This window comes from Rasamsonia emersonii (assembly GCF_000968595.1).
Source record: "Rasamsonia emersonii CBS 393.64 chromosome Unknown ctg1118621759958, whole genome shotgun sequence".
Lineage (NCBI taxonomy): Eukaryota > Fungi > Ascomycota > Eurotiomycetes > Eurotiales > Trichocomaceae > Rasamsonia > Rasamsonia emersonii.
The window spans coordinates 37,857-52,902 of NW_013563329.1; the positions used below are offsets into that span (position 1 = coordinate 37,857).

At 50.4% G+C, this 15,046-nt stretch overlaps 6 protein-coding genes across 6 annotated transcripts; all 6 read left to right on the forward strand.

Moving 5' to 3' along the window:
- Positions 1 to 727: 727 nt before the first annotated feature.
- Positions 728 to 2,511, forward strand: T310_0692 (uncharacterized protein; the record flags this gene model as incomplete). Its single annotated transcript, XM_013476442.1, has 9 exons — positions 728 to 748; positions 850 to 989; positions 1,055 to 1,078; positions 1,155 to 1,192; positions 1,273 to 1,541; positions 1,601 to 1,643; positions 1,880 to 2,106; positions 2,207 to 2,333; positions 2,381 to 2,511. The coding sequence occupies 9 exons, from the start codon at positions 728 to 730 to the stop codon at positions 2,509 to 2,511; spliced, it is 1,020 nt and encodes a 339-aa protein (XP_013331896.1).
- A 789-nt stretch (positions 2,512 to 3,300) lies between these two features.
- T310_0693 (ammonium transporter) lies at positions 3,301 to 5,016 on the forward strand (the record flags this gene model as incomplete). The annotated part of the gene is made up of 5 exons (XM_013476443.1): positions 3,301 to 3,315; positions 3,406 to 3,620; positions 3,732 to 3,867; positions 3,944 to 4,264; positions 4,324 to 5,016. The coding sequence occupies 5 exons, from the start codon at positions 3,301 to 3,303 to the stop codon at positions 5,014 to 5,016; spliced, it is 1,380 nt and encodes a 459-aa protein (XP_013331897.1).
- Positions 5,017 to 5,245: 229 nt separating this feature from the next.
- On the forward strand, positions 5,246 to 8,049 carry T310_0694 (Apyrase; the record flags this gene model as incomplete). Its single annotated transcript, XM_013476444.1, has 4 exons — positions 5,246 to 5,284; positions 5,700 to 5,843; positions 5,898 to 6,024; positions 6,095 to 8,049. 4 exons carry the CDS (start codon positions 5,246 to 5,248, stop codon positions 8,047 to 8,049), a joined length of 2,265 nt encoding a protein of 754 aa, XP_013331898.1.
- Positions 8,050 to 8,697: 648 nt separating this feature from the next.
- Positions 8,698 to 9,765, forward strand: T310_0695 (Propanediol-phosphate dehydrogenase; the record flags this gene model as incomplete). The annotated part of the gene is made up of 4 exons (XM_013476445.1): positions 8,698 to 8,776; positions 8,932 to 8,972; positions 9,048 to 9,308; positions 9,373 to 9,765. 4 exons carry the CDS (start codon positions 8,698 to 8,700, stop codon positions 9,763 to 9,765), a joined length of 774 nt encoding a protein of 257 aa, XP_013331899.1.
- Positions 9,766 to 10,622: 857 nt separating this feature from the next.
- T310_0696 (uncharacterized protein) lies at positions 10,623 to 13,449 on the forward strand (the record flags this gene model as incomplete). Its single annotated transcript, XM_013476446.1, has 8 exons — positions 10,623 to 10,706; positions 10,899 to 10,917; positions 11,067 to 11,367; positions 11,537 to 11,556; positions 11,644 to 11,647; positions 11,908 to 11,962; positions 12,365 to 13,088; positions 13,196 to 13,449. 8 exons carry the CDS (start codon positions 10,623 to 10,625, stop codon positions 13,447 to 13,449), a joined length of 1,461 nt encoding a protein of 486 aa, XP_013331900.1.
- Positions 13,450 to 14,551: 1,102 nt separating this feature from the next.
- T310_0697 (uncharacterized protein) lies at positions 14,552 to 15,046 on the forward strand (the record flags this gene model as incomplete). Its single annotated transcript, XM_013476447.1, has 3 exons — positions 14,552 to 14,794; positions 14,872 to 14,986; positions 15,045 to 15,046. Coding segments are annotated over 3 exons (360 nt in total), but the record flags the coding sequence as incomplete, so codon positions are not given.

Below are 15,046 nucleotides of genomic sequence, written 5' to 3' on the forward strand. Positions count from 1 at the left end.
TTGTATCAGTAACTTCTAACTAACACGTAGACCTTACAAGTACCCAGCTTCAGTTTGATATCCTTGAATAATAGGACCTTGAGTTCCTGCTGGAGTAAGCCATACGATGTTAATTGAAATAAGGAGCCGGTTTAGGTAGGGCGATTACAGTCTGTTTTTTTTTTTTGCCTGTCCAGAGTCCACCAGTGTTTTCACGTACCTAATGCTTTGCTAATATCATCACATTATTGCTAAAGCTGCTTATCTTCCCTACATATTGACCCTTGGAGATTTTCAGACGTAAAGTTGTCATCAGGGCTCATTTTATCAATGGGAGGAAGACAAAGCTGGACGGGTGCGATGACACAATCATGACTGGGCAGTCCAGCAGACAAGCATCTTTAATGGTCCCCTCACAAAAGTCTGTAATTTTACCCCTTGTTTCAGCAAGATAAACATCCTTTCTTGTCGCTCATTGAGCACTCTGGACGACGGATACCTAGATGGGGACCTTGCTGGCACTGAAACCTACACACGACATATAGTACATCCTGTCCGACCACAACTTGGTGCAACAGTAATCCACAGCCCCTCATCTCCAATCCGAAAACAGCTCAGCTGTGCCAGCTACAAATATTTGAGCTATCCTTTTAGTGTCTAGTCTGCCTGTGAGCCGATTTCAGACAGCCAGTTGTTGCAGTATCCTTTAGCATTTTTGTATCAGCAAGACCGTGGAGAAGAAATCCCAATGCCAATTCCGACTGAAGTTGTAGGCTCATTGCCTCGTCCGACATGCACGTAGCCCGATATCACTTCTGTGGATTCCGAACTTGCTGATCGATTGATTGACTCTTGGCAGATCTCCAACAGGCGTATGCGGATTACGACGCCGGAAAGATCACTCGTGCCGAACTGGAGTCTTATCAGGACAGGGCGGCAAAAGACTCGGTGTCGAGGATGGAACAGGCTGGCGAAATGTTTGTCACTGATGGAGAGCAGAGAGCGAGTTCGTAAGTGGCCGCAAATCAATCAATTGAATTCAATCAGTACCTGGTACTAAAAACTGGAGCCGTAGATTTGCTACCTACCCTCTGGTAGAGTGAGTCGGCACGTTGTCTTGTGAATGGAGATTTTGTCAGGCCAACTGATGACGACAAGCACCTTACAGGGCACAGGCCTAGCGGACAACCTGGCAGGAGATGGACAATACTTTGTAAGTCCGTAACTGCACCTGAGCATGACCTGGTAATCAATCTCACAAGCTTAGGCATTCTTTGATGACGGGCATCACAGACAGCTCCCTCGCCTTGTCAAAGGCCCTTTCAAGTGAGATTGATAATACGCTATTTCCAATTTCCAAGCCAGAAATTGCAGCTCATAATAGATCACCTAGATACAAAACGTACGCATTTGACAATTTCAAAAAGTCCAAGGGCTACGCGAAAAAAGGCGCGATGAAACAAGCTGTCATTTCTCCCAGCATGCTCTATTTACTGTATCCTTTGAACGGGGAGGTGGAAGGGTATCCGAAAGAGCGGTTTGTTCACGATCTCGTCAACGAGGTGAGATTGTCTCGCTCTTCTTGTACGGCACGATTGCGACGTCTTCTCTAAGTGTATAGTGTGAGAAAGATATTCGCGGATGTTTCGAGGCTGGGGCCAAACGTGTGTCTATTGACTTTACGGAAGGCAAGTTTCCCCTAGGACGTATATATATGAGATCGATGACGCTGAGCTCTTCGATCAAGGCCGGCTTGCATTGAAAAATGATCCGCGTAATCCGTGGACCGGAGCTGCCCTCTTAGACCAGTTCATCGAGCTTAATAATTTGTACTAACCCATTCTCTATTGCTTCTCTTCTCTCTCTACGTTCTCACTGACATTCAAACCCAGAGTCCTAGACCGTTTCACAGCAGAAGAACGTCGAAATATCGGCATCCACACTTGCCCCGGTGGAGACTGCGACTCTGTGCATTCATACGATGTCGCCTACCATAAACTGTTCCCATCTCTATTCAGAATCAATGCTGGATACTTTTTGATCCAGCTGGCTTCGGAAAAAGATAAAGAAGGGGTATACAAATTGATTGGAGAGAATATTAGGAAAGATGCCAAAGGCGTTAAGCAGGTGAGAGAGTGACGCATGCAATAACCCCAATCCAATCATGCTTTGCATGTAGTAAGAGGCATTATTAATTCATGAGTTTTTTTTCTTTTACTTCATGCAGGTTGCGTTCATCGGAGTCGTGAACACACTGGATCCATCCATTGAGTCGCCAGAGGATATCGCTGAGGCACTGATCACTGCAAGCAAGTATATCCCTCTGGACCAGCTTGGCGCAACAGACGACTGCGGTATGTTCACCCTTTACTCTCAATTCTTCTGGCTGACGTGCATCCAGGATTCTCTCCGTTTTCAATAGACCAGAAACCAAAATATGGAAGCCCTGACTTTGCGCGAGACGTCGCCTTCAAGAAGATTGCCAACAGGGTCCAAGGTGCTCGGTTAGCGAGTGCAAAGCTGGGGATCTAGTATTACCGTTTAGGCCCTTGTTAAAATGGCTAACCTCAACAGTCGTCTCTCTGATCCCAACCTCGTTCGCAATCGAACCAGTCCATTGACATTCTGACCGCCAAGCTTCGTTATCTGCCACCAATCAACGAGTAATATAACTTTCCGTTGATCCTTTCGCATCCGATTTCCTCCCTCACTAGGGCAATCACTTAAGCCGATAAGCTTGATAACGAATGGCCTAAACCGGAAATGGCGATGTTGTCCGGGGCCCCTTGTCTAGCTCTTATCAGTTTCTCTCATCTAGGGGGCTTTCTTCTCTGGTATTTCATTTCCAATAAGAATAAATAATAATATTTATATCTTGTCATCTCGTATAGAGATGATGGCTGGCTTTGTTTTGCTTTTCTAGCTCCTTGGCTTTCTCCTTGGCTTTCTTGCTCATTATCTATCAAAGTCATGGCCTAGGTATGCCATGATCACAGAGTCAAATAGATTCTGTTTCTTATTATCGCCAAGATACTCCGGCTTCGTGGGCCGTGACATTAGGTACCTTCCTAGGTGGGTAGTCTGGAGAGAGCTGGGCAGAGTCGTTGTACTCCGTAGTATAAGAGTCCAGAACGTGACTCCCCTAGGTCAGGAAGAGCAGCCGGGGAATTGGAGATAGATCTCCATAGTAGTTCTTACTTTGGAAGGTACAGTACATACCTACCTACCTAGGCAGTGGGACGCCTTCGACTTTAGTCTATTGTTGATCGCGGACCTTTCTTCTCTCTTCTAAAATCAAGAGACACAGATCTGCTGCTGCTCATGGCTGCTGACCTTGTATGTTGAGCACGAACCCTCGAGAACCATCTCCGATATACCTATCTTTGCCATCTGCCAGCTCTCACTAACAGTAACTGTGAGAACCAGCCGACATTCAACGCATCCATCCCCAACGGGGGCGACCCAACAAAGGTCGACGTGAATGCCCAATATGACGGGTTCCAATACAACTACACATACATCGTGTTCTGCGGCTTCATAGTCTGGCTGATCATCCCCGGGATCGGTCTGCTCTATGGCGGGCTGGCGCGGCGGAAGTCAGCCCTGGCGCTTCTCTTCCAGTCTCTGATGATCGTTGCAGTGTAAGGATAATGCGCCGTCTTTTAACGATGATTCCGTGGACGCAGCTGAGACCAGGCGCGCGGCAGCGTTACCTTTCAATGGATGTTCTGGGGCTATTCGCTCGCCTTTAGTCGAGATGCCAGTCCTTTCATCGGAAGCCTCAAGGCGTTTGGCATGATGAACGTCATGGCTGCCCCCTCGCCAAGCTCTGCCGTCCTCCCAGAAATCGTCTATTGCCTCTACCAGCAGCTTTTCTGCGCCTGCACGGTAAGTAGAATTCCCAGCTTTGCCGAGTTCTCGCATTGCCCTCTCGTCTATCGGTGCTGATTGTGTGGACGATCAGGTCATGATTGTGGTTGGGGGTGCATTTGAGCGAGGAAACATCCTCCCATCTCTGATCTTCAGCTTCTTCTGGGCGACCATCGTCTACTGCCCGATTGCTTGCTGGACCTGGAACAGCAACGGATGGCTCTATAACCTGCCATCGCTGGACTTTGCCGGGGGTGGCCCCGTCCACATTTCTTCCGGATGGGCTGCCCTGGCATATGCCTTCGTCCTGGGGAAGCGCAAGCACAACGGCGAACCTACACACGGGAAGCCTCACAACACGACCCTGGTGTTCCTGGGGACCATCCTGATCTGGTTCGGATGGTTTGGATTCAATGTGAGCTCGTCCATCTGCTGCCTTCTGGTTCATTTTCTTGTTTGCTGACACCTCTCCAGGGAGGTTCTGCTCTCAATGCCTCTGTCCGAGCCATGTTGGCTGCATTCAACACCAATACTGCCGCATGCACGGGGGTTCTCGGATCGGTCCTCGTGGACTATATCCGGCACCGGGGCAAGTTCTCCGTGGTGGGCGCATGCGAAGGGGCGATTGCTGGGCTGGTAGGCATCACTCCTGCGGCGGGTTATGTCTCCGTCTGGCTGGCGGCCTGCATCGGATTCATCACGGCTGTCGTCTGCTGCTCGCTCCAGAACATCAACGACTGGCTCCATATCGACGAAGGGATGGACGTCTTCAAGCTGCATGGCATTGGAGGCATCGTGGGCGCCTTCCTGACGGGAATCTTCGCCTCGTCGTCCGTCTCTGCGCTGGATGGCAGCACTCTGTCGCCCGGGGGGATCGACGGCAACGGCGTGCAGGTCGGCAAGCAGCTGGCGGAAATCTGTGCCATCTCGGGCTACTCGTTCGTGGTGACGTGCATTCTGCTGTACATTCTCAAGTGCATCCCGGGCATGAAGCTGCGGGTCAGTGAAGAGGCGGAGATGATCGGGCTGGATCGAGCGCAGTTCTGCGACGAGCAGATTGGCGACTGGAGCATGCTGGACGGCTTGGCCAAAGGCCCAATCGGGGAGACGGTCACGCCGCCCGGCGAGCAGGCAGTGGTCGAGCAGCCGCAGAAGAGCGACCAGTAATTCAATTTACTTCCTGTAGATCTTGAATCGTTCGTCTATTCCTATTACTTCGAAGCTTTAGATAATCAATAGAAAGTCTTTTTTTTTCTTTCTTCCAGATACAGATAACATGGCTCATCCTTGCTGTATCTTCTGATCATCAGCCAATTTCGGCTAAATTCAGTTTCGCTTCACAGCGTCGCATGCGGGATAAGATAGATTAATATCTATCTACATGCAGATCTGAAACATGTCCTCTGCATTGCTGCTATTCCTGGCTGCAGGCGACGTATGCCGGATGCGGCTTGCAACGCTTTGCTCACTCTGATTGCGCACTGCATGCCCGCCAGCCAACCACCGCCCGCCCTGCCGCCCGGTGACGCTCGCGGCCATCACTCTTGTCGCGTCCGTTTTGGCCCCGGCCCATGCTGCATCTCCCTCCCATCTTCATCACACCCTGCCCTAATTAATTAATTAATCAATCCACCACCACCACCACCGTCTTCTCCTTCTTCTTCGCTCCTCTTTTTAATTCTTCTACTGCCTTTTTCTACTCCTCCGCCGTTCGTTTCGAATCCTCGTCTCGCCTTCCACTTGAAGCTGGTCCTCCAGGTGGCCGCCAAAAAACCGTTCCCACCCCTGCCCACTCGCTGATCGACCCTGTCGCCACATACCAACCCCTCCGTACCATGCTCTCCAGATAGTCCGTCCGTCGCTGTGCCAAATGGGTAAATGTTGGTCTCCTCCGTCCGCTGTCATGTGATCCGCGACCGTTTTGCGTGCTGGATATTGACGCTGTTGCGAATTCTTCAGGGCGCTATGCAGTGATCCTGGACGCTGGCTCGTCTGTAAGTCGTCTGCATCGTTACTCACGATGCTCTGCTCTGACCGCTTCTACCCAGGGGACTCGCGTACATATCTATCGGTGGCTCAATAATGCAAAAGCGCGGCAAGAGGCCAAACCGAAGGAGCTGAAATCTCTGCCCAAGATCAAGACCAAGGAGGAGTGGACGAAGAAGATCCATCCCGGTGAGGATGCGCGAGACCCTCGTCATTGCGTCGAGTCATCTAGACTGATTGGCCATCTCGCGGGGCATAGGCGTGTCATCGTTCGCAAGCAACCCGGAACAGGTGGGCCCCGATCATCTGGACGCCCTTCTGAAACATGCGCTGGAGATCGTTCCCAATCACGCCGTCAAAGAAACGCCCATATTTCTGCTGGCCACGGCTGGCATGCGACTGCTCAACGATATCGAACGAGGGCTGATTCTGGACCGCATTTGTTCCTATTTCCGCTCGAATTCCGACTTCCTGCTGCCCGACTGCGGCCTCCATATCCAGGTGATTCCGGGAGAGACGGAAGGTCTCTACGGCTGGATCGCGACCAACTATCTTTTGGGGAGCTTCGACTCCCCAGAGAACCATGACCATGGGAAGAACCATCATACCTACGGTTTTCTGGACATGGGCGGAGCCTCCGCCCAGATTGCTTTCGCCCCCAACGCCACGGAAGCCGAAAAGCACGCCAACGACCTCAAACTGTTGAGACTGCGCAACGTGGACGGGTCGACCCAGGAGTACAGAGTTTTCGTCACATCGTGGCTGGAGTTCGGCGTCCGCGAAACTCGACATCGCTATGTCAAGCTCATCCAGGAAGCTAGCGAGGGCCCGGGTGTCAAGGAGTTTCCAGATCCTTGTCTGCCACGGGGGTTGCGGACTACGCTGGATGGCAAGCTCCTGTCGGACCCTCCCTCGGAGACATATCTCATTGGGACGGGAAAGTTCGATGAGTGTCTCCGGAAGACCCATCCGTTGCTGGACAAAGACGCTCCTTGCGCCGACGAACCCTGCCTTCTGCATGGGGTTCATGTGCCCGCCATTGATTTTGACGTGAACCATTTCATCGGAATCAGCGAGTACTGGCACACGACGCATGAGATCTTCGAAATGGGCTACAAGGATAAGGCGTACGATTTCAATTCCTACCAGCAAAGGGTCAATGAATTCTGTTCCCAGGATTGGGCTGCCATCGAAAGCGGTATCTCCGAACAGCGGTGGGGTGCGAAGGTCGACCGGGAAGCGGCTTCTGAGGTCTGCTTTAAGGCCTCATGGATCATCAACATGCTGCACAGTGGCATCGGCATCCCTCGCGTCGGTCTCGAAGATACCCATGGCTCTGGTCACAATGGGACCAAGGAGGTCCTTGAACATGGCAAGGAGAAAGGCTTCCTTGATCCGTTCCAGCCAGTCAACAAGATTGATGACACCGAAGTCAGCTGGACGCTGGGCAAGGTTGTGCTCTATGCGTCCTCACAGGTGCCTCCTGTGAGCGAAGACGCCCTTCCCGTCGGATTCGGAAGCAATATGCCCGGCATTCCGGAAGACTTCCAGTATCCCAGCGTCGAGCTGGTGCCGGGACCGAACGGGCCCAAAGGTGTGGAGAGCGAGCACTGGCACGATGCTCTTTTTAATGGAGAGTCGCCGCGCCGGATCCCGGGAGTGTTTCTCTTTGTCGTGATGGTTATCATTGCCATCTTCTTCCTTTGCGGCCGAAATCGCCGTCACCGGATCTATCATCGGATCCATGCCCTGTTCAAGCGTGGTGGAGGTTCTCGCCCCAGGAAGGGATTCTTCGGGGGAAAGTTGCCTTTTGTCTCACGCAACACGCCAACTTATGAACGGGTCATGGAAGAAGGGGGACCAGAGTTTGAGCTTGGAGGTGTTGATAGCGACAGCAGTGACAATGAGAGCGGACGCGCATCGGAGCCCGGGTCTGCGAGCCCGTCTCAGTCGAAGCGATCGCCGGTCAGGAGTGCCGGTGCGACTACTGGTTCCCAGACCCCGAGCTTGAAGTTCGAGTTCGACAATAGTTCTACGGGCAGTATCGGTCTGGGGATTACCTCGACTTCCGGCCCCAATGTGATGGATCGAAGGGGGCTAGCTGTCAGAACGGAGAGTCGAGAACACCTCGCGCCCATGGCTTTGGGTCCGACCACGAACGGTCGGCGATCCAGGCCGGTCAGTCCTTCGAGGCCACAGTCAAATCTGTCGTGATTACGCCTTTGATGCCAAACGATTGATGTCTGAGAGCTGGTCGTCTCTATATTTATTTATTAATCGGGATTTACTATTCCGTCTGGAGTTGTTGGCTCGGTGGTGTTATACAATGATCTGGGTAAGGTGTTCTGGGGGTAGGAATACGCTTTTTTGGTTGATTTTTGGACACAGAGTCACATAGTCCATAACTCTTCTATTCTGCGAAAACGCGTCTGTCGGCTGTAGTCGAGCTGTAAAATAGATTTGTATTCTATTGCAACTATTTAGACATGAAGCTTTTCAGTGGGGTAATGTATCAAATAATAAGACAGTAAAAATAATGAAATAGTACATTAAGATAATAATCGTAATAGAATGGAGCCTCATCCTTGTATACGTCAGTGGTCAATTCACCAGACGGAGGAGCACGTGACTTGGCACTCAACGTCTGGTTTGGAGCTTGCCATCAAGTTTAGCACGTTCTTGCATGAAACCTGACCATCCTTCCTGAATTGCTGAAGATAATTGAATAGTTCCTTCATGATCTGACGATAGAAAAGAGAGCACTTGTGTTTCTTTATTGTCTTTTTTTTCCCCCCCCGCACACCTCTTCCTCGCGTTCCCCCTCTCCGATCGTCATCTTCATTAATTAATTAGGTCACCACCATGCGATTGACCGTCGAGCTCATCCAAAACTCGCTGTCGTACATCAACCCGCTAAAAGAGCGCGAACTGGATCTCCGAGGTGGGTCTTTTACTGCCTGAAAAGAACAGATACTACACTTGTTTCTCTTGCCTTGGTTTTTCGTTTTTTTGTCCCTGTCACTTTTTTATTCGTTCATCAGTGAGGAGCACCGTTGATTCATCATTTTTTGTGTTCTCTTTTTGAGACGAATTTAGGTCATAAGATTCCTGCCATTGAGAATCTTGGTGTCGCGAAGGTATGTACATACGATGCTCTGCTTGTCCGTCCGAAAGGTTCTTTTTTTTTTTGCTAAAGTGTTGTTGTATTGTAGGATCAAGATGCCATCGACTTCACGGATAACGACATCACGTCGCTGTCGAATTTCCCGTATTTCCCCCGCCTGCGAACCCTGCTGCTTGCGCGCAACCGCGTCAATCATATCTCGCCGAACCTGGCGTCGTCCATACCGAACCTGACGACCTTGGTGTTGACGTCGAATAACATGGCCGAGTTGGCGGATCTCGACCCGTTGCAGCATTTCCCCCGGTTGACGCACCTGGTGTTGATGGACAATCCGGTTACGAGGAAGGAGGTGGGTTTTCAAGACGCAAACTACAGTTGAAACAGAGTTATTTTTTTTTGACACGGTTCTGCAGCATTACCGACTCTGGGTTATCTGGCGCAACCCCAACATCCGGTTCCTCGACTACCAAAAGGTCAAAGACGCGGAGCGCGCCAAGGCCAGAGAGATGTTTGGCACGCCGGAAGAACCGTCGGCGCTCGCGTCCAAGATCATGGGCATCAAGTCTCGCACCTTCGACGTGCCGTCCACCGCGCCCGGTGCCGAACGCGCCGCGCCAGGCGAGAAGGCCATCCGAGTCAAGCTGACGGAAAAGGAGAAGAAGCGCGTCGAGAAGATGATCCGCGAGGCGAAGAGCCTGCAAGAGATTGCCCGGCTGGAGAAGGAGCTGAACGAGGGACGCATCCCGGCCGGCGCCATGGAGGGCGCGTCTGATGAAGAAGAAGAGGGTGATAAGATGCAGACGTGACGTGACATGACGGTGAACTCGACTTGACTTGACCGATTCTTCTTCATCTAGATACCAAGAGAAGAACACGAATACATACGTACAAAACTTACAGATGGGTTGGTTGGTTAATTGGGCCGGTCATGGGTGTCTGTCTCTTTTTCTTCTTCCTTTGTGATAACAGGCATTGTGAAAAGTTTGAGATTTCATTCAATTGCATTACATTGCATTGCAAATTCTGTCACTTTACGGGCATCTAACCAGCTGGCAACGAGCGAGTGAGTTAGCTGGTAGGGTGGTATTACAGTCCTGGGAGTTGAGGAGTTTTATTTATCTGGCATGGCATGTTTTCAGAAACCAAAAAAGAAATTGTCCTTTCTAATAATAAATGGTATCATATGTCTATGTCTAGCTAGGTAGCTTTTTATAGTTTCTCAGTGATGCTATGCCTGTAACCTGTAGCTTCTTAGCATGTAGTCTATACAGAGCACGATAAGTATCTTCACGTTTCTGAATGCCCTCAAGAGACTCGAATGTATGTACACTAGAAGCGAGCTTCCTACCTAACCATATATTAAATACCTCTTAAAACATTCTGCAACCAAGGCACCACCGGGCGGTGCGCTGCATGTCGCGACACCAATGCTTGGTTACACAGCAACATGCTAATAATACTTGCGTCGTCGACAAAACTACCATTAATATCCCATTATTCTGCTCCGTTGAGTTCTTCATCTCCCTAGCAAAAAAAAAAGGCCTTCTCATTCTTACGGAGTAGGGGGGGCAACGGGAAAGGAGAACTAAATAAACTCTTTATCGATCAATCAATATTTTTTTTCCCTCCTCTGCACGAGATCTAATCTGCATTTCCCTAAAATATGGGGTCTACACGCGTTCCGAGTCATGGCGGCCAGCAGCAGGACGACGGGATGTATCGAAATACAGAGCCCGAAGGTCTGCAGGTTTGTGAGACTCGAGAAGCATATGGGGAGGAACCATTCCCAAGGAACATGTACATACGCTCCGGCGACGGCCCCGGGGAGCCATGGTTATTATGGGCGAGAAAAAAAAAGGAACAATCCACAACTGATATGCGGATTGCGAAAGACGACCTTCTGGCTTCTCTGTATCATTATCCTACTGGTTATATATAGGTGGCGCAGTCGGGGGTTGGTGTGTGTGTGGGAGGAGCATTATTGGCATCAAAAGAAAAATGACGCTTCGCGATCACCGTAAGTACCTAAGTCCCTGTCGAGAAATTCAATTCCGGCAGCTGGCAATCGCTCACTGATCTCCATTTCTCTCTCTAATAATAAATTTAGAATCGCCCACGGCAGCAAGACCCCCGACCAAATCGATTCCTTCCGCGATTTCTTCTACGACTTCTTCTTCTTCTTCTTCTTCGGCGACTGTGACCTCGGAGACGCCCAGCGGCGTGGCCGAGGATCCCTGCCCGTCCGCGAATCAAACAACTTATACATCATCATCCACAGGAGGAGCCCTTTTCCTGCTCTTCTGTGATATCGACTGGCCAGCAGGCGAGGCCGCTGCTGACGACAATGGAACCGTCAGCGACCTGGGCGCTTACACTCTTATACACGCTGGAAAGCTGCATCGACAAGTGTACTAGTTATAACGAGATGCTTGCGACTAATAATAATGGGTCCACTCCCTGTACTGCCATCGAGTACCAATCAGATCTGAAATTGGCGATTGGGTCAGGGTGGGAAGGCAAACTGCTTCCTCAAAGACCGAATGGGGATATATATATATATATAAAAATACGTCCCAGGAGGTGTCGGTGCGGCGATAGTAGGTTGGTGAAATAGAAGAAGAAGAAGAAAGAGAAGAAGATAGTTTGAAGGCAGACAAATACTCTTGATATATATATATTATTAGGTAGGTAGGTAGGTAGGAAGCAGTTCAAGGGAGCAAGTGCACATCTTACAGTAAATTTGGCGCATTAATTCTGATACTAACATCCAAACAAACCATCGCTATATCTATACAATGCAGAGGAAGTAATTCCGCCGCAGTGATCATTATTTCAGTATTATCATTACTACCCAAGTCAGTGCCTTAAAGGCTTAAAACCTTTGATCGATAGATCAATCGATAGATCAATCTGATAAGATTAACTTTTATCTGCTGACTAATCACTAGGCAGCTGCTGAAGCTGACAGACGTCACTGCGGATCGGATCCCCCACCCATACTCCGTAGGTACCTAGTTTACTTTGAACGTCCGTCATCTGTGCAATTTCGATTTTCGAGGCTGATTCCTCCATTATACTGAAGCTTGAAGAATCTGTGCCTTTCTTCAATTTTTTTTACGCACTAAATTGACTTGGTTTTTTTTCCCTTTTTTATCTGGAGGGTGAAATTGAATGTGTGTGCTGTATGGATTGAACTGTATGTATGTATGTAATTGCTCCTAGTACTCTGCTTATTCATTCACTCTATTTATATGCTTTTTCCTAGGTAATGGATGACTCTAATACTCTGGAATAGGATTCCGGATTGATACTACTGTTCCTTTCAGGGCTTGTTTTACGCCTGGAGAGGCTGTGTTTGCTTGCGTCTTTAAAGCTATCACCTCTATCACCTGCTATCACCTGTAGCCATTATCTATCTCTCGATATACTGCTACTGCTCCTGCTTCAATCGTCTCACGCAATCTGGCGTCTCTGTCTGCGTCTGCGTCTGCGACTTGTCGTCGCCGTCTCCAGCATCACCTACGACACATCATATCCAGCAGCAGCAACAGCGTCCGCGTCCGCAACATGGCGACATCATCATCGGCCGACCCAGCCCCCGCTCCCTGGCGCCACGTCTTTGAAGAGCACATCTCCAAGCTCGAAGACCCCTACTTCGCCGTCTCTACCGTCGCGCGCGACCCGGCAACCAGCGCAGCCGTCCCCCGCGTGCGCTACTGCGGCTTCCGCGGCTTCTTCGGCGAGCTGAAGCTGCACCCGCTGGCGGAGAAGCAGCTGGAGGAAGAAGACGGGGGGAAGAACCCGTCCGTGTTCGAGAGCGACATGCTCTCGTTCACGACGGACGTGCGCATGGGCAAAGTCGAGCAGCTGACGCAGCAATCTGACGGCGCGATCGAAGTCGTTTTCTGGGTCAAGGAGGCCATGACGCAGTGGCGGATGAGCGGGAAGGCGTTCATCATCGGCGATGCGGCGGAGGAGAAGCATGAGCAGGATGCGCGGAGGGAGATTCAGAAGGGTTTGCGAAGGCGGAAGCGGAGAGGTGGTAATGACGATGACGACGACGAGAAGAAGTGGACCTGGGAGAAGGAAGTCACCATGTACTTTGCCAACCACAGTCCTATCATGAGAGGTATGTATATAACCTCTATTACTTGACTATTTCTTTCTCCCCGTGACTACACGTCTTTCTTCGAATTGTTCCTCCAGACGTATTCTGACGATAAGAACAAAACGCAGGCACATTCAAAAACCCATCCCCAGGCCGCCCCATCACCGAGGACAGCGGCGATCCAAACCTCAAACTGGGACAAAAAGTCACCGATCTTCACGACCCCATTGCAAGGAAGCACTTCCGTGTCGTGGTCATCCGCGTCGAGGAGGTGGACCGGCTGGATCTGATGGACCATGCAGAGTCGAAGCGCTGGAAATGGACGTTTGTCAGTGATGACGGTGGAGCTGGACGGTGGGAGGAAGTGGAGCTGTGGCCGTGATATTTCCCCTATCTATCGAGATGTCGATCGGTCGATCTATGTGTGTGTAGCTAGCTAGCTATATCTGGGTTCTTTGGTCTATTCTATAATCTATAATCTATCTTCTTTATTGGAGTTCGTTTCGATCGAAGAGTAGTCGTTAAACAGACGACCTAGCCAGCAATAACATGTATCTTGATACCTGTAGAATTTTGATATCATATCAACATTAACATCATCAAGAAGAGTAAGTAGAGCAGAGTAGGGAGTCTAAAAAGCAAGACATGAAATTGATTTGATATACCTCGGTGCTTTCTCACCAGATACTCACTACAGAGGCATATCTTGCTTACTCGTTGCTTGCCTACCTCCCTGGCTGCTTACTGAGATTGAGATGTGCCTTTCTTTCAAACTGGCCGGAAAGTTCCGACTGTCAAGCCGGAGATTCACTGCAAAGTGAATTCTGACAGTGCCTGGTGAATGGTACGTGTCACCCATAACAACACGTAGGAATTACTGCTGGAAGGTTCCGTTCATGTTGGCTGTGGAAGGGTCTGTCTGCCGTAACTTCACTTTTAAGCTGTGTTCACACTGTGAAAGTGAGGTTTGACAAGACATGTCGCCCACGACAACAATGACAAGCAACAAAAAACACGTCCACAGAGACCTCACGACACGAAATTCACTGTAAACAACAACATTCAACTCAGTGACTGCCTGCCCACTGGCACTAACCTGGACTTGTACCCTATAAAGCCCACCTTCTCGTCCCAGCTTCTTGCAACTTTCTTCTTCTTTCCTCGCCCAGCAGCGTGCCAGATACAAGCCTTCCTCTTCTGACTCGTTTCGAAATCTCGAACTGCGCTCATTCCCGCGCAATCAAAACGTTACAACCTCTTTCTACCTCTCTGGCAACGTTGTTGCTTCCCTCTCCTCCCTCGCGAAGCTCTGTTCCCGTTGAGCTTCGTGACGCGTTTGTCTGTTGGCGGCGGCAGCTGATCACTTGGGTTCGTTCTTCTCAACAGCTTCCTCGCTTCCCTTTCCTCTGCTAACCTGCATAGTGCTTCGAGCCCTCTCAGCTGTCGCTTCGGCTCTTGAGCTGTTTCCGTTGCTCAGAGCCGCAATGCCGTCGTCCACTGGTTCCCGGCCATCAACACCACCCCGGGCCAGGGGACTCGGCACCTCGTCGTCCCGCTGCAAGGAGTATGGCGTTCCCTGCGAGCCGTCCGGGGCCGACGAGGTCGACCTTTGCCCCGACCACTTGTGGTTGAAGGGCAGTCACCTCTCCCGGAGTGAGCTCACTCAGGGAACAGCCCCCCCTGTAGTCGGGGCCGACAAAGAAAGCGTGCCCTCCGAGGGCGAGAAGGTATGAATGACACCCTCAATCGTTTTTCAACTTCATCTTCAATCACATGCTGATGATATCTGTCTTTTCTATTGCAGGAGCACGTCCCAACCCCTCCGTTGGCCAAAGCACGGAGGGTCCGTATGACGCCGGCTTGTGTGGACTGTAAGAAGGCAAAGAAGCGTTGCCTGCATCGTCGACCCTTCGACGAAGGTATGTTCGCCCTCCTTGTCATTCATTCTTCATCACAGCATTACTGACTGCTCTTCAGGC